General features: G+C 47.6%; 5 protein-coding genes across 5 annotated transcripts; 4 read left to right on the top strand and 1 right to left on the bottom strand.

Annotated features, from left to right (window-relative positions):
• Positions 1-456: 456 nt before the first annotated feature.
• On the top strand, positions 457-2,462 carry F4817DRAFT_341049 (glycoside hydrolase family 43 protein). The gene has a single exon (XM_049303707.1). The coding sequence runs from the start codon at positions 624-626 to the stop codon at positions 2,268-2,270; it is 1,647 nt and encodes a 548-aa protein (XP_049157997.1). The 5' UTR covers positions 457-623; the 3' UTR covers positions 2,271-2,462.
• A 681-nt stretch (positions 2,463-3,143) lies between these two features.
• Positions 3,144-6,541, top strand: F4817DRAFT_366130 (uncharacterized protein). The gene is made up of 6 exons (XM_049306949.1): positions 3,144-3,628; positions 3,784-4,246; positions 4,871-5,095; positions 5,147-5,335; positions 5,405-6,098; positions 6,165-6,541. The coding sequence occupies exons 1-6, from the start codon at positions 3,167-3,169 to the stop codon at positions 6,307-6,309; spliced, it is 2,178 nt and encodes a 725-aa protein (XP_049157998.1). The 5' UTR covers positions 3,144-3,166; the 3' UTR covers positions 6,310-6,541.
• Positions 6,542-7,080: 539 nt separating this feature from the next.
• On the top strand, positions 7,081-9,643 carry F4817DRAFT_149989 (uncharacterized protein). Its single transcript, XM_049297961.1, has one exon. The coding sequence runs from the start codon at positions 7,314-7,316 to the stop codon at positions 9,459-9,461; it is 2,148 nt and encodes a 715-aa protein (XP_049157999.1). The 5' UTR covers positions 7,081-7,313; the 3' UTR covers positions 9,462-9,643.
• A 182-nt stretch (positions 9,644-9,825) lies between these two features.
• Positions 9,826-13,109, bottom strand: F4817DRAFT_316994 (acetyl-CoA synthetase-like protein; the record flags this gene model as incomplete). Its single annotated transcript, XM_049300754.1, has 3 exons — positions 9,826-10,962; positions 11,038-12,074; positions 12,143-13,109. 3 exons carry the CDS (start codon positions 13,107-13,109, stop codon positions 9,826-9,828), a joined length of 3,141 nt encoding a protein of 1,046 aa, XP_049158000.1.
• A 2,376-nt stretch (positions 13,110-15,485) lies between these two features.
• On the top strand, positions 15,486-21,505 carry F4817DRAFT_150001 (phospholipase D). The gene is made up of 2 exons (XM_049297962.1): positions 15,486-21,276; positions 21,348-21,505. Exons 1-2 carry the CDS (start codon positions 15,824-15,826, stop codon positions 21,352-21,354), a joined length of 5,460 nt encoding a protein of 1,819 aa, XP_049158001.1. The 5' UTR covers positions 15,486-15,823; the 3' UTR covers positions 21,355-21,505.
• Positions 21,506-22,115: the final 610 nt, after the last annotated feature.

Below are 22,115 nucleotides of genomic sequence, written 5' to 3' on the forward strand. Positions count from 1 at the left end.
TGTATATTTATGGAGTTATTACTTGGAATCTTAACCTTCAACTACGAATGTAGACATCAACCTAACATGCCCAACACGTCATTTGAACCGATCAATTCCAACTGCGCAAGTTGAAAGGTAAATCAATTGAATTTTTAATTTATTAAATGTTAAAGAAAGATTCAAGTGAATTATATATGTAATTATATGTGCCTTTTTCTATATAGCCTCGTGTGTCCCTAGCTGCATGTCGGAAAACTGACTTAATAAAGTCGCCGGTTCTACTCTAACAAGAGAACATTCAAGCACATCCCAACAGCCCCGTAATTATTGCCTAGATAGTTGCTTAGTTGTGGAAACTATATGGGCAGTTCCTAGCATTATAGAACTAATCGCAATGCGACCTCGGTAGAACATCCTCCTTTAGCAGAGTTGCATTGAAAAATGCAACGTGCGGTTTAGTAGGTACGAACATACCACAGCGCAACGCCTGAAAAATATATAAAAGTAGTACCTCCCAGAGAAGACATAGAGGTCTAATTAATAAACAATCTTAATAAATATGCATTGTCGAGAGAATACTATTATTTATTCTTTTTGAGCCTAGAAGATACCCATCCTCCTAGTGTACGAAGGACCCCTGGATGATCAATATGAAAATGAGAAACACTCTCCTGTTCTGTGGCTTGTTACAAGCTAACCTAGCATGGACGGGTGTTTCTCCGTCTTTGAGCGAGCTAGATACCATTTCGGCTACCGAACCTTTACTACAGAAACGAGCAGACTCTTTCCAAAATCCAGTGGTATATGAAGACTTTGCCGATAATGATGTCTCTGTTGGTCCAGACGGATTATATTACTTCTCTGCCTCCAATATGCATTACAGTCCAGGTGCTCCGATCTTAAGATCTGGTGATCTTGTCAACTGGGAACTTATTGGTCACTCTGTGCCCAGTCTTGATTTCGGCGAAAAGTATAATCTGACGAATGGCCATGCATATAGAGGTGGAACATGGGCGTCCACGATGCGCTTTCGTGAGAGCACTGGGCTTTGGTACTGGATCGGCTGCGTTAACTTCTGGTACACTTACATTTATACCGCCAAGGACGCCACCGGGCCATGGACCCGCGCGGCTGTACTCCCGGGCGGCACATGTTACTATGACTGTGGCCTCCTTATCGATGACGACGATACCATGTATGTCGTATATGGTGCCACGGACGTGTCTATAGCCCAGCTATCTAAAGACGGACTCAGCCAAGTAGAGACCAAACACATCTTCAGTGCCTCTGATGTAGGGAAAAATGGAATTGAAGGAAACCGCATGTACAAAAAGGATGGGCTCTACTACATCCTTGACGACCATCCAGGCGATATTACCTATATATGGAAATCCGAAAGCCCCTGGGGTCCCTATGAGAGCAAGATACTAGTTAACGGTGTCAAATCTCCAGTACCTAATGGCGGAGCTCCGCATCAAGGAAGTCTCATTCAGGCGTCAACAGGTGACTGGTACTACATGTCTTTCACATGGGCATATCCAAGTGGCCGTATACCTGTTCTGGCTCCAGTCAAGTGGGGTGATGATGGCTTCCCCTTTTTTGTTGCCGACGAGTCTGGTGGATGGGGTTCATCTTATCCGGCACCACTTCCTCTCAAAGCCGTCCAAAAATGGACTCGTACTGACACTTTCGATGACAGCACCTTAGGCCCAGACTGGGAATGGAATCATAATCCTGATGAGACAAAGTACAAGGCTGGCAATGGCGGGGTGACTTTATCTACTGCGACTGTGACGGACGACTTGTACGCAGCACGCAACACCCTAACCCATCGCATTCATGGAGAGTTCCCCGTCGGTACTCTTCAAGTTGATTTTACTAATATGGCCGACGGTGACCGATTTGGCCTTGCGGCTTTCCGGGATCGCACTGCTTATATCGGTATCCATCGTGATGGATCCAATTACACATTATCCATCGTGCACAACATCACGCAGGAAGAATCTGCATGGAATACGACCAACCTCGGTAACATAGTAGCAACAACAACAGATATCCCTAAAGATAAGACAATTTGGCTTCGGGCGTCGCTGGACGCTCGAGCGAGTGGTAGTTACGCGGCCAATTTCTCATACAGTATAGACGGGCAAAAGTTCACCCAATTAGGGGAACCTTACACGATGTATACCAACTGGGCATATTTTATGGGCTATCGCTTTGGCATTTTCAACTATGCCACCAAGAAGCTAGGTGGCTCGATTCGAGCTTTGTCTTTTACAAGTGCGTAAAGTCACGAATTCGAAAAAGGGAAATCCCATAAATACCCGAGTTCCCGAGTTTTAGGTACAATTAGTTATTATGCTCAAATCTTTTTATTTGAGGAGCCTTATCCTGATAGAGACGCTGGCCGTGATGGTTTTTTTCTTCTACCGTGCTGTATGTGACCTACATTAGGTACGTGCATACCTCCTATAAGCTACGATATCTACATGTAAGTGCGTCTACCCAAGTAGTATGTTCCCGCACGTACAAAGTCATAGTGTTACAAGGAGCCCAGCAAGCGAATATATCTAAGCTGCACCTGATGATTGGTCAGTAAGCTCCTGAGTGATATCGTCAGATGGTGTAAATGGGAGTACATAAATGGTTCTTGCTAAAGTAAAGTTCGCCCGTACGTTGACCATGAAACCCTACTCCATTTGATGTTTGACAATGACATCTTAGTACTCAAGGTATTGCTAGTGCGACATAAATTAAAGATGAAGCTATCACGCCAGGGCTCGGCCTTAAGTTGGAGCTTTTTTTCGGTTTCTTTTTCCTCCGTTACAGAGTATGGGGAGATAAATGTAGAATAAATTATAGAACATAACACTACATGATATCGTTTGCTATACCACCTACATATATACAGGTACCTAACCTGGTATGTAAGTGAGGTACTTGTCGCCTGTGTAACGCCCGTTTCCGGTATCTTTCTCTTTCACTTTACATAATCAATTTTCATATAGAACCGTTTTCATTTTCCTGGATTGTAATTCAAGTATATTATCTATGTTCTTTGTTGAATACATGGTTTAAGCAGCTTATGTTAAACGTAGTTCAATAGCCCATTGTTGCCCCCAATTGTAGAACTTGAAGAATACACACACATTTACGAGAACACTAAAAGTAACACATCTAGACTATGGCAACCCCAAGACAGACGGTAGGACCGAGGCCTGTGGGATCAAGTACGCCGCAGCAGCAGCCGATAGGAACACCCTCTACACCCGCTACACCCGCCACACCTAGAACACCACCCGGACAGCCGGCACCACAACCAGCACCAGCACCAGCACCAGCACCAGCTCCAACTCCAGCTCCAGCTCAAGTTCCTTCTCCTGCTCCTGCTCCTGCTCCTGCTCCTGCACCGGCACCGGTACCGGCACCGGCACCTACACCGACACCGCAACCAGCGCCTCAGCCAAGCCAGACTAAAAATGTCCCCGATCCTGATCAACTTGAGAGGGAAAAAGAAGCCAACAGAAGACAAGCAGAAGCTATACATAAACTTCAACAAGAATTAAAAGCTGGGAGGTTGGTAATATGCGTTGGATCTGGAGTAACTCTACACGCGGTCCCTAGCACCGAGAGAAGACGTATGGGAGTATGTGACCCAAATTTGTTTTCTTCACAGCGTGACTTAATTGTGACTGGGCTTTGACTAGGGCTTCCCAGGGTGCATAACGTAAAAGATTTATCCAACACTATGAAAAATCCCCTACTAAGAGAATGATCTAACTTTTGCCGTCTTCTACATAGTGGGGTGGTCTAATCGAGAATGGATTTCAATATGTCGAAGACCAAGCTAAGCAAATCGCCGATCGACATAGACGCGACATCGAGCGAGCGAGAGAATTGCTGAGCCTCCCGGATCGGACAATGCAGGACCAATTCGAAGCCATAAACAGGCTGGAGGGGCTTTTTACTAAACGTCCCGATCTTTTTGCGGGTTGGTTAAAACATCAATTCCACTCTTTATACGACATCACTGTCGACAGAAGTATTCTTGACAGCCTGAGACAACTTCACCGGCATGGTGCGATGCTGTTGACTACTAATTATGATGACCTACTTGAAAAGCATTGCGGGATCCCTCCTGTCGGGAGGTCGGATGAATATGACCTAGTATCATTCCAACGAAAATCTTTTGATGGCGTTTTCCATCCTCATGGTCACTGGAGGGATCCCGAAAACATCGTTTTGTCTGCACGACATTATCAGGGTACGTTAGATCTATCCCAAGACGTTGATTCCCCAGGGTGCTTGAATAATTCGATGGGTAAAGTACCAAGTTAACATATTATAGTAAGTTAAATAAATCATTACTCGCTCTTGACGATATTCTACAGAGATCATTAGAGAATACGCTCACTACCCATATAAATATTAGGTTTTGGAAGCTAACAGGACGTTTTCTTATCCCATTAGGACGTGGTCCAAGACGAAGCAGTCCAGGAGGCTTTGATGAATATAATTTCTACAAGAACCATTTTATGGTACGTTGAATGAACACCCAATTGACCCTTCGTTTAGTAATTCATCCGCACCAACTAACATCTAATAGTAAGCAGGATTACATTGTTGTTCCCTCCAAGTAATATTCTTTAGGAAAGTTGAAACTAACTGACATGATTTTTGTTTTTTCGTGTAGTCGGGTATGTATGAGTAACCCTGGGCTTTCCAATACTGTGCCATTCTTTTCTTTCTCTAAGTCCATCCACAGCAGCTAACATATGGCAGTAAGTGGAATGATCACTATTCCTACAAATTCTCTCCAGCGTCTATCTGGATGATATAGTTGTGTAAGAAGCCCTGAAAGCTAACATGGCATGTTTTATCCGCGCAGTCGGAGCAGGCGGAGGTTTAGATGACCCTAATTGGGGTCAGCTTTTGCGTTGGGTCGGGGAGAAATACCAAAACAGAGGGCCCGTCCATTATGTGTTGTTTCCAAAAACAGTGGGAAACGAGATACCTCACATGCCGTTGAATTATCTTACGTGTGAGACTCGCGATGATATTTCTCTCTGGCTGAAGGGCTTACTGGAGCCGAGTGAGCTACGCGAGGGTATTAGTAAGTAGTTTGAGAAGACAAACTTATGATAAATCTAACTCAAGCCTGAAGTACACGATAATCTAGAGAACGTCGAGCGGATGAATATCCACCGTTGGCTTTCTCCTCTCGACCAAACCCAGTTTCTTAATGACAACTCGGATGTCCAGGACAAAATAACCCCATTTCACCAATCGGTCACAAACCTCCCGAATTTTTGGGAGACGGACAGGTCTTCGTTCGTATGGTTGACAGGTAATGGTATGTCTAGGTACCCAGGTAGTTTTGTTGTATTCTTAAATCGGTGTTGCTAATTGTATAAATTTACAGGGGGATTTGGCAAGACAATCTTCTGTACCTCGGTCATAGACAGTACAAGGCAGAACTGTCGTTTAGAGTCCCCTGGCCGGTCCCGAGACTCTCTCGCCTACTTCTTCTGCGCTACACATGACGTGTTTGAGAAAGAGTCGACGCCTGTCTACCACGACTTCAGCGCATTTTGTCGTACAGTTATTGATCAACTCTGCCCACCCCAGACCGTATACCCAGCCCTTCGGGAATTATATACTACGTGTACAGAATTCCATCCTGCAAGGCATCCTACCAATGTAGAACTTCGAGATGTCCTCCTGAGAATCATAGGCGATCTGGGTCGCGAGAAATTCCCTGTGCCAAATGAGCGGGTCGAACCGGGCGAGACGTACCTAGTGATTGACGGGTTCGACAAACTTCCCAGAAACAGACAGAGCCCATATCTAGAGCTCATCAGAGAAATAAGGGCGCGCGACTTCCAGCATTTTCACTTACTGATATCCAGTCGGGATACGCCAAGGATCAGAAATCCCATAAGGCGCTGGGGGGAGTGGAACGAGATAACCTGTAATCATAACACCGTGGGGGGGATTATACGGGGTTATGTTACCAGAAGCATTTATAACGACCCGCAATTCTACGACTTATCTCGATCAGCTCGTGAACCACTAGCATTGTGGTTGATCGACGAACTAACCAACAGTGGGAACTCGTAAGTTTTACCCGAACCTTTGACTATCGCCTCGATTGAGCCGTTCTAATCAGCTACCCGCTGTAGATTCTGGTGGGTCTACTGGAAGTTACAAGAGTTAAAAGATTTGGACTTCCTCGACAGACCGTCGATACGGAGGATCTTGAATGATGACGATGATGATTCTGAAGAGCCAGAGGAGCGGCCATCTCGAAGACGCAGAACGAGGTAGACTCGAGTAATCTGCCACGATAGAGCGAGCATCTATTTTATGTTGTGGGGAGGATATAAGAGGGTATTGGGTGATATATACCTGGGTACGGAAGGATATCATCGGGATCAGTAAGTAGGTAGGAAAGGGGTAATATATTTTGGATATTAAAAAAATGATGCGCGACACTGGCCCGATTCGAACGGGCGCCTCCGAAGAGATGTGATTTCGAGTCACACGCGTTAGACCACTCTGAGAGAGAGAATTAGAATACTGTCTTAATTTTTCGAGCCGTGGAAGAACTTACCCGCCACAGTGCCATTTGTTTGGCTTGTTGCATGTCTGATTGGGCTATTAAAATCTCCTATGTATGAAATAAACAGTCTATACTAGTGGTATGGATACATCAATGATCAAGGTATGGATACATGATGCATGACGCTAGGTAAGGTACCTAAGGTTAGGAGATGAGTTGAAATATATTCAATTTTGTTTGACTAAAGAAAAAGGGGGATGCTAGTTGGATGTTGGATGTTGGCAATGTTGCACAACATTAACATTACCAATATCGATGTATTTCGTACCTCCTTAGGGACTTGGAACCTTCTCCTGAGGGACACAGCAGATGGACAGGACCTTCCTGCTTATCAGTAAGTCCCCCTTATCAGTCTTTATCTCTCATCTCGTTACCTCACGTGGTACAAGGGATGACGCTAAGCCCTAAATTGAGCATTGGTGCAGGGATTACGTATGTGGATGCCCTGACGCACAGGTACTACTACCCGTTTCTCCGTCAACCAGAAATGAAACAAACATTTAAATCAATTAAATTGCAGTGGGCACAACTAAAAGAAACCAATTTCCGGCACCCTCCGCCCTCCTCCGCTCTTGAGCTACCTACATGTATGCTATGCATTAAACTGTAGATTCAAGATACATCTAGAGTAACTACTCGTCTCCATTATTCCCTCACAATCCTCTTAACTGTCTTGACAGCAAATACTAGCGCTTTTCCTTGAGCCTGAATGGCTTCACCGCTTTGTCTTTCTAGTACCGGTGTGCTGAATTTTACAACGCTTCCAACTAACCGTCAAGTTAATATATACAACATCAGCTCGCATTCCCCCAACATGAGTAGCGAACACATCGCTAGCGATACTAGCGGCTCGAGTCCTGTCCTCGCATCTCAGGCGCACGAGGAAAAAGACAAGGTCGGCCAAAGCCATGAAAACTTTTCACCCTCCAAGTCGCGACATTCTAGAATATTGTCCGGCACGGAACTTTCCCCTTTGAAGATTTTAATTACAAAAGAGAACACTGCCGAGGAGGAGTCCCCTACACCCAGAAAGTTCGCGGCTGCTAAGAGCTCTAGAAAGATATCCCCCGAGAAACGTTTCCCAGTTAAAATCAATAGCAGCCCATCCCCAACCCCGGAGATCCAGAAACACCAAGTTAAGGAGCATCATTTATCCATTGACGAAGCGCTTCTTCGAAACGAGGGTTTAGCAACTGCTATCAAGATCTTTGAAGACGATGATACTACGCTTGATGATGGCGAAGATAACGAAGTCGACACTACGTCTACGTCAATTGGCGATCAGCCAGTCGGCAATGAATCCTTGGGCCCGGACGATACCATGATCAGCACATTAAGTAATTTCTCCGCGGTGCCAAATATGACCATGTTCGCAAGAATTGGACATAGTCCTACCAAGTTCGCTAACACGGGTGCTACTCCCCTCGCCATGCGGAGTAGACCGGAACCATCGCCTTTGAGGACTTCTCGGCCTCCTACGATGCACGAATCCGGAAACACCACCAATCTCCTCATGGACTTTACAGAACAGATGGGTGGCTTTTCGTCCAGATATGTACAACAGACACCGAACCAGAGTCAATCATTCGACAGAAATCCGAGGCATTCTATTGCCGCAACGCCTCAGCGCCAACAATCTAACTTGCTCGACTTCGATATCCCGCCTCTTCCCACGCCCCGTAGTATACCTACCGTAACACCCAGAGAATTGGAGTCGCTCAAGTCGGGATTCCTCTCCGAAATTAGTAGCCTTAAGGCTTCCCTTAGCGGTAAAGAAGCCGAAGTTTTGGCTCTGAAGACGGCGGTGGGTGATGCTGAAAAACGGGTGGGCGAAAGCATGGAACAGGTTCGTGAAGAAAGGGCGATGAAGGAAGCGATGGCCGAGGAGAGGGAGAATTGGGAGGCGCGCAGCCGGGAGATGGAGACTGTACTCCGCAAGGTTAAAGAAGAAATCGTAATGAGCCAGCGAGAGCGCGAGGAACTAGAGTCCAAGTTAGATGAGAGTGAGAAACGACGCGAGGCCGCCGAGATTATGGCGCAGGAGGCAGAGAGTAAAATGGCAGGCATGCGCGCTGGCAAAGCCACCTCAGAAGCGGAGAGTGGTAACAAGTCTCCCGATAAGACTAAGAATACCGGATCTCGCGAGGTCGAAATCGCTGTGGAGCGTGTGGCTCGTGAATTACACGTGCTTTACAAAAGCAAGCATGAGGCCAAGGTTGCGGCCTTGAAGAAGAGCTACGAGAACCGCTGGGAAAAGAAGGTCCACGAGCTCGAGTCTAGAATCGAGGGGCTTGCCGAGGAGAACGAGAAACTAAGACTCAACCAGGACGTCACCATGACCAGGGTTGATCCCGATCAAACCCTCGCAGACGAGGAACGCAAGGTCCAGGCTATCAGGAACTCAGCGCAGATCAAGGAAATGGGCGCCGAGATCGAGAAACTCGAAGCTGTCATCGACAGCATTAAGATGGATAATCATGATCTCCGCCAGCTCCTCGAAAAGGAGCGCGTCGAGAAGGGCGAGCTTGTCATCTTAGCGGAAGAACTGATGTCGATGCAGAGTTTTGTCCAGACGGAACCGCCGCCGCCGCCGCCGTCACAGCCGACTGTTACCAAGACCCAGCACACTCGCCCCGAGAATTTCCGCAACAGCATCGGCAGCCGGCCGTCGGGTCTCAGAGCTCCCGGGTCGGTAAAGAAACCGACGGACAGTAGGATTGGCGGCATTGCTCATGACCGGAGTAGGAATGGCGGATCTCAGGGGGGTCTGCCACGCCCCGGTAGTGGCACGGCTATGCGGAGCGGCATCATGAGTTCCATCGAGAAGATGGGTAACTATCGGAGTCGAGGCGAGTAGGCATGGATGATGAGAGTTGGTAGCCCGGTTGGTGACGAGTCATGATTAGGTGTTACGGGTTCTGATGCCGATATGATGAGGTTATTGTAATGATTATTCTCCCATTGGAACTTATCGGAGTTTAGGCCTGGATTAAGAGCCTCCTCTGAATTACAGAACTGCCTATATTAAAGCTAGGTCGTCCTTACTTCTGTATAACGCGTCATGAGTCTTATGAGCACCTAGGTATATATTCAACCTGCCATAGTGTCAATAGCCTGAGGAGAGATCGCCCAATTGATACCCCCCTAATTTATTTACGTCGCTTTACTCTACACAATATATAGCAAGATATAACTACTCCATCCCTTGCAATACCATGTCTTCACTGTTGTTTATTTGTAGTAGTGCCGCCCAACCAATGCCACAACATCTTTGGCACAAGATCGGCGTCTAAGACATTTGGACACAGGCGGAGAGCACTATTATCACAACAAGCCTTCTGTATATCAAATTCCAACCCAGGACCTAAGCCAACACCCAAGCCGCTATACGTGTCTTCGTAGTAGTCCGCGAGCTTAACCGCAGGCAGTTTTACTTCAGCAGCCGGCCCTAGATCCGCAGCTCGAAAGCGCAACTTCGCTAGCCACTCTCCGAGATCAACATCCTCGAATTGCAAACCTGCCTTCCGCAATGCCGGCAAGAAACCTTCGTTCCAGGAAAACTTATGCGGTGGTTTAATATTATAGAATGACGGTTTGTTCGTGTTTGTATCGAGCTTCTCGGCAAGCTGCAGACACGCATGAGCCACCGTGTCCACCGGCATCGAATCACAAATGTCGTGGTCTCCCTCGAGACGAGGTAGCACATGGACCTCTGTCGCACTCCGGACTAGGATCGGGATAGCCTCTTTATCGTTCCAGATTCCGTTGACAGTGTCGGCTGAAATTTGGCCTATGCGTAAGACGCCAACCGCACCCCCGCACGCTGCGGCGGCCGCACAGATACGCTCGCCTATGAGCTTTGAGCGCGAATACCCTGTCGGCGCTGCGAAGCTGAGAGATGACAAGGGCCCTTCGGGTACGTTGGCGGGCGTGGGCATTTGGAACGCGGTCGAGATACTGCTTGCGAATAGGAGACGCGCGGGACGGCTGAATGGAACTCTTAATGACAACTTCAGGAGATTATGCAGTCCAGCTATGTGAGGGATCATGCTCGTGAGAGACACGTTGAAGTTTACCGGCCATGCTGCGTGGATGATAAGGGTTGCCGACTGCTGCAGGTCTGAGTAGCTTTCTGGCGGGAGGCCAAGATTTAGGGCGCCTAGGTTGTTTGTTGTCAGAGCTGTCAGCTTCTTGTTGCTGCTCACACGTGCGTCATGTTTCCGAATCTTCATGGACTCGGCGATACGAGCCAAGGCGCCGCTACCCCGTACAAGGCAAACGACACGCTCTACCTTAGGGTCGTCGAGGAGTTGGTTGAGTAAGTGCGCGCCGAGGCTGCCGGTCGCACCCGTGAGAATCTATGTTCATTTGTTACCCACAAACACCGGAGGAAAGGCGGGAAGAAAGGAGAGAGGTTCATGGGAAAGGCTTACCACAATATCTCTTTCAGGTGCCGACAGACTCCCTGGTGACCACATTTGAAATTTACTATAGTCGGCAATGATCCTCTGCATCTTCACTATTTCATCATCGTCACTTAGACGTGTATTCTCAAGTTCCTCGCCGGTGCGCATTGCATAGAGGAGCCGGGCGAGGCTTGCTACAGACCCTGCATCGTAGACGATGTTAGTACGTAGTGAATGTCCGCCAAGGTCAAGGTCTCGTTGCAATAATCTGCGTATCTGAGCAGCACGTAAACTATCTATTCCCGCGCCAAAGAGATCGGTTTCGATGTCTGGTACTTCGATGCCTGCTTGCTCGCGGATGAGTCCTAGTATGAACTGTTCAAGTTGCCCAATATCGAGCGCTAGGTTTTTGCGCTCCTGCCCATTGGTGGTATCCTTGTCTCCTGTGTATAGGTCCTCGATTACATTTTCGAAACGAGCGTATGCGGCAGCACGGATGATATTATTTTTGTCGGTAACGGGATATTCAACATTAGCAGCGAGCGGAACTATCATGTCGGGAGTGATACGCGCAAACTCGTCGGCGATATTGTTCGCTCTATCTACATAGGGTCGAATGGCCTCGATAACCTCATTGTCTGATAAACCAGCGGCGGCCATAGAGCGAAACACCAAAAGGCCAGGCACGAGACGATCATTACCAACCATTAGGGCATCTCTCACAAGTGGACTCTCGCGAACAGTGCCCTCCATGCCCAATGGAAGAATCTTTTCTCCGCTCAGAAGCGTCACCCTATCATCGGCACGGGCAACGTACTTCCAGGCCCAATCCATCGTAGGGTGAGGGACGAAGAGGTCACCTGAATGAAAAGAGCCAGGCGGGTCATCCGCATTAGTAGTCATAAGTGCAGGATGAGTATTCAGGTATATAATCTCGTATGTACTATCGTCGAACTTCTTGAAGGCCATGTGCTCGCGCAAGTTAGCGTATGGCCGGATATAATTCCAAGAATCATCGCCGGGTTCACGATGGATGGAACCACCCATATGGCCGACTTCAGTTCCTAAAACAGGTTAGCCTGATAACATGGTGTGTAATTGTGAGGGGGGACGAACAAGCCAAATATGAGACCAAGCTTTACACCCTGCTCGATTACTCGATTTCCAAGTTCGTCCGGAGTCCTAGCCCCGGCTGATGTCACAAACTTGCACCTCTTCAGGACATCTACTCCGTCCTGTCTCTCTGCTATTAACTTCAGCGTATAGGGGACCGTATGACAAATCTCGGGCTGAACCGACTTGAGAGCTGAAATCAGATTATCTGCCGTTAACGGCAAGTGCGCATTAAACAAGTGAGCCGTCTTACGCATCCACATGGCTTGTATGGAAGTTATCAGACCATGTAGGTGATGCCAGGGCAAGGGGTTGAACGCCTTGAGACCAGTTCCTGAGACCACAGATGCCAAAAGACTCCGATGAGATAGAAACAATAGCTTGGGAAGGCCAGTAGATCCAGATGAATGCATCATTAGTGTCGCCTGGACGTGTTCCATCTCTTTGATAGGGATATCACGCAAAAAAGGCTCCGGAGAAGCTTCGTGCCTGTCGAAATCTGCCCTAGCTAGCATTGGGATGAACATGAGGTCCTGACGGGCCTCCCTAATGTCAGCCATAACCGAATCAATGCGAGCAGTCGTTCCGTAAAGTATAGTGTCGCACCCAGCTTGGTGGAGTAGATGGAGACATGCTGGCGGATTCAGGCGAATCGACAAAGCCAGGACCTTATATCCCAAGCGGAACAGGGCGAAAAATATGATGGCGAAAGACAAGTCCGAAGGTGCAAAAAGTGCAACTGTCTTTCTCGAGTTTACTCCAATGCCAGATTGTACCAGAGCTCGACAGGCACCATCAACCATACGATCGAGATCTTTGCCCGTGAAGTACTCATATTCAGCAGCACTATGGTCGTACCGGGGATACCCAAGAATCGGAACTTGCTCGTCGTCTTTTCCTCGCTCGCGGATAAGGTCATCGATCATCCATAGTTTGCCGAACTTGCTAATTCTCTCGTCTACAGTTTGGGGAGATATGTTGGCCATTTTGGACTCTGAAACACCTCGGGAGGCTTGGTTTGCAAAGCGATGATGAAAACTGTAGGTAAAAGGGGTTGTCCAGTCGATAGGAGTATCGGTGAGCTTGCTATGACTTGAGTTGAGGAAACTAGTCAGGATCTCTACAATAAAGGCGAGGGATGACGACGGTTTTATATCAGACTAGAGGTTCTTAATACAACTAGCAAGCCAAAGTCCTCGCTGAAATGAAGTGTTATCATAACTCTAGTAACTCCGGACCTTTTCCATTTCACTACTGCCGACGTCAGTTACTAAGAACAATATCGCCTTGCGAATGGTCATGAGAGTCGTTGTAGTTGTTGATGGATATCCTCGAGACACCGTTCTATGGACACATGTCATCCACATAGGGTTGCCTACCTTAGCTATACCCGAAGGGCAATTCCCGGGTTATATCCTTATTGTTGTAGGGCTACAACGTAAGATATTATTCGAAGTGGGTTCTCCACACCCGAATCCCGTGTCGTCGATAGGGCGTAAGATATGGCTCAGCTATCTCCACCATTTGGTCGAGATCGACAACGAGGGACGCAACCCTCATAGAACAAATTATGATATGTGGTTGCGCTGCGTATACTTGAAAGGGAACCTGAACTACGCAAGCAGTTATCTCTTGTAGGTAGGAAGCCGGTGTCGCATATGGCCGAGGTTATGATACGCCGTCGTATAAGCATCTCGGTGTAAGCCCCTTTTATTCCACTACAACTTCAATATGTAACCAAATAGATGAAATTATCTAAGGTAGCTATGGTGTTACCACTTAGCTATCGCATGTTCGCGCCTTGCGAGCATAAGACCGAAATGCGCGAGGATGCGAAGTTCGTGCTGGCAGAGGAAAATCGTACGAGCAATCAAGTGTATTGAGAATATATATGTAGCTGCCGTGGTATGAAGGAGACACGCATAGGGGGTCGGTATAGTTGTCGCCTTATTAATGCTAACGGTGACTACTCTATGATTTCTGATGGCATCTAAGGAAACATTTCACAGATAGCTCTATATCAGGGATATAGATGCGAGCGGTTATTCAGAAACGTTAGGTATATTATTACCCCTTATGATTCAAGAACTAGCGTGAGCAAACACATGACATTATATATACACACTGAGATGGCTTCTTCTCTTATATGTACGCCCCCTATGAGTCCGGCCTAAGTCTTTTCTGGAGCTTTGTGAGTTAGTGACTCGGCCATTTAAATTATCTAAAGCCTATCGAGACACCGAGTTTTTCTAATAAGTACCTAATAATTGATGAGATAAATCTGGAGACATGTCATTAGTACACCTCACTCTCTTCTCCGATGTTAGGCGGAGATGTAGCATCTTTGCTACTTCTTGTGAGTGCCTTCGAGCCTTATTTAAACGAGACATACCGGAATAGTTATACATTTATATGGTTTGTATATCTATAACTTGGGCTAGGAAAGACATATTAGATATTTGGCTAGTTCTTCCTCTTCGCATATGAAGAGCTGGAAATTAATACTCGAAAGAAATAGCCAAATTAAATCAAGAGACAATGTCTTGTTTAAAATGTTCTAGCAAGATTTAACTTCTATAGAAGGTATTTAGAAAATATTGGGTTGAGATACCTGTTTAAATATTGTTTTAACTTACAACAGTTCGTGTTAAGTGTAGTATAAGGTCTATTCTAACGCTATCATTGGACCGCGATACCTAGCTTATATTAGTTAGTTAAGGTAGTTAGGTATAATACTACCTATGTAAGTATCTACTCCGAAGCTTATCTAAGCCCAGTTCTATCTAAACTGCTCAGATAATATAGCATTTTAGGTCTAGATATCTCTAACCTCACTGGCATGGTTGTGTTGTTAGGGGGGCGGGAAGTTATTACTAGTAAGATATAATCGCTCATCTCCTAAAACCAATCTTGGGTATTAGTGGTAGGGGGAAAAGGTCTGTGACCTATGTAGTCGATCAGGTATCGGAACTAAGTGCGATGGTCGCGATGCTGATATAATGATAGGAGAACGTTTGGCCAGAAAAGTAACTCAAACTTTTATGTTCTTGGAACCGGCTTTGCTGCTTTGATGACGTCCCACTTCCAAAAGAGCTCTTCCAAAATTGGGACAAGGTTAGCAGATAATGAGAACCCCTGAAATGAACCTTAACTAGCCTATCGATAAGGCATGGGGAGCCCCTGTTGGTTGTAAATTCTTAGCTTGATTAGTCCCCTCAGCTAGCTTTACTCTTTAGTGGGCCCCTGGCGTGTAGACATAAGACGCAGTACGAAGTACGAAGTACCTTGATATCATACATTACATTAGGTATGTATCGTACATTTACATTTAGAAATAGGGACAATTTACATACATGTACTTTGTAGCATCCAAGCATCCACCTGCATGCATACCTGCACTATCCATACCTACCTAACCTACCTCTTACATCAATATAATTCACTCTGGACAAACTGCACTCCTTTTTATTTGACAGCTACGCATCTAATTCGAATCCACGCGAGACTCGACACTAGCAAATCCTGTTACAGCTCGTCCGTGGGAATGTAAATACTATCTAACGCAAGTAAGAAAACGGTCAGAGCTGCAAGGGACGTCTGCATCTTCCGCTCAGTCGGAAAAGCCTAGACTTAGACTGGCTTCAAGTTGCAACAGAAACCTTACGTCCTCTAGCAATTGGACACTGACCTGGCACGTAATATGTCCACTCCAGACCGAGATGATTCGGTTTCACCTATGACGCGGAGTCCCCGTGCCTCTTCTCCCATACATACACGGCTTAACGCGCCCTCCTCTACATCTCCGAGCGACAATCTACCAACCGCTGCCGTACCCGTTCATACTCTATCACTTCCTGATGCATCGTCGACCCAATCTACTTCGAAGTCGGACTCGGAACAACCAACCGACTATGTAAACGGGGGGCGGCCGCACGACAGCCTCTCCCCCTTCAATAGTTCAACGCCTACTTTCTTAAGCCAGGCCGCCGCCGTACGATCCCCGTCTCCCCTTAGAAATTCCGAAGTGCAAATACCGGACGGAGATGCTATAGCACAGGGGGAACCAACTTCAACTGGACGGCGTAGTGTACAGTTTGCTCGCACGGATGTGCTGCTTGAGCCTCCACGCCATGTTAGACATGGTTCATGGGACGAGGAGGACGAGGATACAAAGAATAGATCTCGTAGCGAGAGATGGATTTCAAGGCTGAGATCGACTCTGGGCAGCTCTGGTACCCTCCAGCCACCCAAGTCCCCTGGAGCTTCTGAGCAGGCATCCGCCCCGGCTAATGCTTCTCCAGTCGTAGGCCGGTCTCATCGTGTTCCGAATACTCTGGATGAAGAGGAAGGAAGCGATGCTGACGTGGAGGCGAGTGCTGACGAAGGCCAAGATAGGGATGCGCCCAAGAGCAAAAGGAAGAGGATGCGACGCCGTTTAAAGCAGTTGGAGATGTTTACTGCTCCGAATTCTCCGCGGATTGATGATCTTGAATCACCCAGGACGGGCCGTTTGAACACTATGGTTAGACGCTCGACGATGCCCGAGGCCGCCGAGCATCGTGGTGGGATGTCTGAGGGAGAAGGTCGTGACCACCTAATCGGTCGGCGGCCTGCGTGGACGCGTGGGAGCTCGTGGATTGGTTCTCAGCGGACTGGACATCCCAGTGCCGATGATGCTGATATTCCTCAGCCTCGTACACCTGGTCATCGCCGTCGCATTTCTGAGATGTTTGGAGCAGGTGGCGGAGTATCGGATGGCGACTGGTTGGCAGCACCAAGACGACCGTTCTTAGGCGCGGATCGAGCTGCAACTTTCGGTGCTCAGAGATGGAGGCAGGTGAAGCATACACTGAAAATGCTTGGCAAGAGGAGGACAGATCAGTTCGATTTCTACAAGTCTGCCGAACTCATGGCTGAACTACGGGCTGTGACGCCGGCTGTTGTCATCCTCGCCAGTATGCTGCAGAGAGACGAGCATGGGAACAAGCGCATACCTGTCCTTCTCGAGCAGCTTAACCTACGAGTCATCGACAGTCGTCCAGAAGATAGTACCAGCGAGAGACATACTATCTTTACAATCGCCCTGGAGTATGGTAGTGGGCTCAGTCGAATGAGATGGACCGTTACCCGCAGCGTTAGAGAAATTTGGAATATTCATTGGAAGTACAGATTATCTCTAAAAAACGACATCACGCTTCAGACTACGGTAAACCAACGGAATCGCCCTAAACAGCCTCGATTTCCTAGAAAGGCTTTCCCCTATTTACGGACTTACCAAAACCTTGAGGAATCCGACGACGAAGAAAAGCCGCCGGGGACTAGAGCTGATGATACAGTTGCTGAAGGCACCGCAGGCGAAGGAACCGCCGCTGAAAACACAGCTAGCGACAACGATCGGCGGGTAAATAGCTCTAGGAAGAGATCGCGCATCAACACATTCTTGCCACGCCGACAATCCACAGGACTTGGAGACAACGGGGAGACGTCACTTGCGGGTGCTCAGAATTCGGCAGCACTAAAGAAGAAATATATCGAGAGGCAGAGGAAAACCTTGGAGAAATACCTACAAGAGATGGTTCACTGGCTCATGTTCCGTGCTGACAGTAATCGCCTCTGCAAATTCTTAGAGCTCTCCGCTCTCGGTGTGCGACTAGCTGCCGAAGGCAGTTTTCACGGAAAAGAATGCTACTTGCATATACAATCCACGAAAGGTATCGACTTTCGACGAGTGCTCAATCCGCAAAAGGTCATAGCACGGCACTCTCGAAAATGGTTTTTAGTCCGACAGAATTATATCGCTGTTGTCGAATCGCCGGCAACTATGAATATTTATGATGTTTATCTTGTCGATCCGCTTTTCCGCGTCGTATCTAAGAAGAACAAGCTCAAACGTTTCGGGGCAAAGTTGAAAGTCGAGAAAGATAGAGGAGACGATGACAATCATCTTACCGACGAAGAATCCCATGGGAAACACCACACGCTAAAGCTATATTCTGCGGATCGAAAAATCAAGTTGTTCTCCCGTAATCAGACAGTACTTCGACAATTTGAAGAATCTGTCATTGATATGCTGAAGCAGACTCAATGGCACGAGCCTCACAGATTTGACAGTTTTGCACCTGTACGGAAGGCAGCATTTGCTCAGTGGCTAGTCGATGGGCGTGACTATATGTGGAATGTTTCCCGTGCTATAAGCATGGCGCAAGATGTCATTTACATTCATGACTGGTGGTTGAGCCCCGAGTTGTATATGCGACGACCGGCGTGCATTAGCCAGAAGTGGCGTCTGGATCGGTTGCTCCAGAGGAAAGCCAGAGAAGGCGTCAAGATATTTATCATTATTTACAGAAACGTGGAGCAAGCTATACCTATAGACTCGGAGTACACAAAATTCTCGCTCCTTAACCTCCACGATAATATCCTAGTCCTGAGGTCGCCGAATCAGCTGAAAAAGAACCAATTCTTTTACGCCCATCACGAGAAGGTTTGCATCGTGGACCACGATGTAGCCTTCCTTGGAGGAATCGATCTTTGTTTCGGCCGTTGGGATAACCCGCAGCACCCAATTGCAGATGATCGGCCAACCGGCATGGAGCCAGACGGAGACAGCCCCCGAGACGCAGAACATTGTCAACTTTTCCCTGGCAAGGATTATTCGAATCCCCGTGTCTTGGACTTCTTCAAACTCAACGAGCCTTATGAAGAAATGTACGATAGGAGCAACGTACCGAGGATGCCTTGGCATGATATTGCGATGCAAGTAGTTGGCCAGCCGGCGCGTGATCTTACCCGCCATTTTGTACAACGATGGAATTACCTACGGCGTGAACGCAAACCTACTCGGCCTACCCCCTTCTTACTTCCCCCCCCCGATGCTAACCCGGTAGACCTTGAGGCTCTTGGTCTGTCTGGAACATGCGAAGTCCAGATCCTGCGTTCGGCAGGCGATTGGTCCCTGGGTTATCCGAAAGACATAAGGGAGCACAGTATCCAGTCAGCATATGTAAAGCTCATTGAAGAATCTGAGCACTTCGTCTATATGGAAAACCAATTTTTCATTACGAGTACCGAGACTATGAACACTAGGGTGGTCAACCGTATCGGGGATGCCCTAGTCGAGCGCATTATTAGAGCCCACGAGAAAGGCGAGGAGTGGCGTTGTTGCATCTTAATCCCCCTCGTGCCTGGTTTCCAGAATACGGTAGATCAAGCCGAGGGCAGTAGCGTTCGTTTGATCATGCAATTCCAATACCGAAGCATATGCCGAGGCCCAAATTCGATTTTTGGACGGTTACAGGCCGTTGGTATAGAACCAGAAGATTATATCTCGTTCTTTAGTTTGAGGCAATGGGGTCGGATCGGTGCTCATAATCAGATCGTGACCGAGCAACTCTATATTCACGCTAAGACCATCATCGTGGATGACCGTGTTGCATTGATTGGGTCAGCAAATATCAACGAACGCTCAATGCTAGGCAACCGAGACTCTGAAGTTGCTGCCATTGTTCGAGATACGGATATGATGTGGTCAACAATGGCAGGAGAGACTTACCAGGTTGGCCGATTCGCCCACACTCTTCGTATGCGTCTGATGAGAGAGCATCTTGGGCTGGACGTAGATGAGATAACAGAAGAAGAGAGGCAGGCAGAGCTCAGTGCCGAAGCCCGCTTCGAAGCCGAGATGAACCAATTGTATGGAGATGACGATGAAAATCCAGCTGCGGAGAGTTCAGAGCCCGCAGGGCCAAGCAAGTACCATCGCGGACGAAGTTTTAACCATGACGTTGCCGCAGAAGAAGGCCCTGGCTCTGCGTCTGCCTCTTCTGCGGCGTCGTCTGTTTCGTCTAGTTCAAGAGGCAACTCACCAGAGCGTGATCCACGAGTACACGATGAAAGGCATAAGAAGGACGTCGAGGGTTATGGGCCGGATAACTGGAAGGCGGCGCAAGCTAAAGGAATTGATCTTGGAAGTGATTCAGTTGTTATGAACGGGCACGAGGTCCTCCTTCATAGAAAGGGTCGCTCCAAGAATCATAAGGCAGACACTAAGACTAGCGAGCTGCATCCGGAGACGTCTTCTAAGGGTTCATCACAGCGTAACCTTAGCAAGGGGAATGATGAATTGCCCCCGGTCCAGTCAGACCCGTCAGCGAGGTCTCAATTACCGCATCCTGTACAGCTTCCAGCATTGCCAGTCTTGGATGATACCGATATAGGCGGCCCTCCGATGAGATTGGACGATTCGGGAAAGCCTACAAATGAGCCCCTGAACCCTCTAGTTGCGGACATCGTACAAGCTCGGATTGACAAGGACTGCATGCGTGATCCTGTTAACTCTGCTTTCTGGGATGATATCTGGATGAGAGTTGCCTCAAATAATACGAAGCTGTATCGACGGGTTTTCCGATGTATGCCTGATAGTGAGGTAACCACGTGGAAGGAATATAACGAGTTTGAAGATTATGCGCGCCGATTTAGGGAGAGCATGGTAGGACCAAGGAATGATGAGTCTGAGGCGAGTCAGATGAGCCACATTGGTGGAGCAGCAGCAGGTATCGCGGCGCCAGCCGCGGCACAGGGAGCTCCTGATATCTCCGAAAAGCTCCATGATCAACACACGGAGAGCAATCCCAAAGTCGTAGTTTCTAATGGAAACATGACTGTTTTGAACGAAAAGGCTCCGATCTCCGAGGGCAATCATTCTCCTGAAAAAGAGGGGCCTGATATTGGCTTGGACCCAGAGAGGGTTCGTACCAAGAATTCTCTCGAAACACCATCGCTAGTACAGCCCGCCGGAGATACCCCATTCCCGGCGTATGAGGGCCAGGTCGATTCCACATACCTGGAACCCCAGGGTGAGAAGCGGGATCGGCGGGCCACGTTTTCATCGGCCGAGAAATCCGCGCCAGAATCTAGCAGCACCGCTAACCCCTACAACCACAATTCAACGAGGCGCCGCCGACGAGCCACTACTAAGGGTAGCCGACGCGGACCGACCTTCCCGTATGAACTCCTCAGCCGCGATGAGGCGGAGGAGCTGTGTGGATTGATTCAAGGGACGCTGGTGCAGTTTCCCTACGACTGGCTCGAAGTCGAGGAGAAGGATAACCATTGGCTGTATCAGGCCGACCTGTTGGCGCCTAAGGAAATATAGTACGTATTACCCATCAATCTTGCGCATCTCTCGATGATAAGAGGCATCGAAACGGCTAACGAATTAACAGTGACTAAACGACACCCTTTCCGTTCTAGGCCTACAAGGGCTATTTATCTACTATAAGCTCCCCGGGTATACCGAGTGCGGAATAAGCATGGCGAAGGGCGAAGGGCGGATAGAGGAGTTATCATCTTTTATTTACCTATCCTATCCTATCCTATAGCTTGTAATCTGGTTGTTTCTGCGTATTAGACTAAGCGGAGGGAATTTGCCCTATCTTACACTTGTTGTCTTTATTAGGGTGGTTTACATACATTAGGCACCTACCTAGGTATATACCTACACTATATGCTCATAATATTGTAATTGGCCACGCATGGGGAGACTGCTAGCACTCTGGCTTGGGATTGAGATGCGTACCTATATATACCTCATATATGTAGTCGTATTTGTACATTGCGTCTCGTCATGCTTTTACTCGGTCTTGAGGAATATAACAAAAGATAATTTTTGTAGTTTTATATCGCAATACTCCGTGGTGTTTTTGTAAAAGGGCGGGGCGTGAATATTGGAGTTCGATATATCCGATACCAAGTAATGAAGATTAAACTCCATGTGAGTCGTAATTCATATGCAGAATTAAGGTCAAAAGCAACTTAGATAGACGAAGTGATAGCGATAGCGGGGTTTTCACATGCTGAATTGTTGTTGTAATTAACATTAACTCAGCGTACCTATAATGTCATTCTCTCACAGCTCATACCACTATCTAGGAATTTCAAGAAGCCATATATTCATACAGGCCGGCGGACGTAAAACAAGTATACATTGCTAT

Source organism: Daldinia loculata (genome assembly GCF_022478755.1).
Source record: "Daldinia loculata strain CBS 113971 unplaced genomic scaffold F4817scaffold_32, whole genome shotgun sequence".
Lineage (NCBI taxonomy): Eukaryota > Fungi > Ascomycota > Sordariomycetes > Xylariales > Hypoxylaceae > Daldinia > Daldinia loculata.

What these genes read in the sequence shown, in the direction of transcription:
- F4817DRAFT_341049 (XM_049303707.1), top strand. Translation starts at nt 624, where the DNA reads ATGATCAATATGAAAATGAGAAACACTCTCCTGTTCTGTGGCTTGTTA.
- F4817DRAFT_366130 (XM_049306949.1), top strand. Translation starts at nt 3,167, where the DNA reads ATGGCAACCCCAAGACAGACGGTAGGACCGAGGCCTGTGGGATCAAGT. An exon ending in CCGAGAGAAGACGTATGGGA is followed by an intron (nt 3,629 to 3,783) that starts GTATGTGACCCA and finishes TCTTCTACATAG; the next exon opens with TGGGGTGGTCTAATCGAGAA. An exon ending in GTCTGCACGACATTATCAGG is followed by an intron (nt 4,247 to 4,870) that starts GTACGTTAGATC and finishes TTATCCGCGCAG; the next exon opens with TCGGAGCAGGCGGAGGTTTA.
- F4817DRAFT_149989 (XM_049297961.1), top strand. Translation starts at nt 7,314, where the DNA reads ATGGCTTCACCGCTTTGTCTTTCTAGTACCGGTGTGCTGAATTTTACA.
- F4817DRAFT_150001 (XM_049297962.1), top strand. Translation starts at nt 15,824, where the DNA reads ATGTCCACTCCAGACCGAGATGATTCGGTTTCACCTATGACGCGGAGT.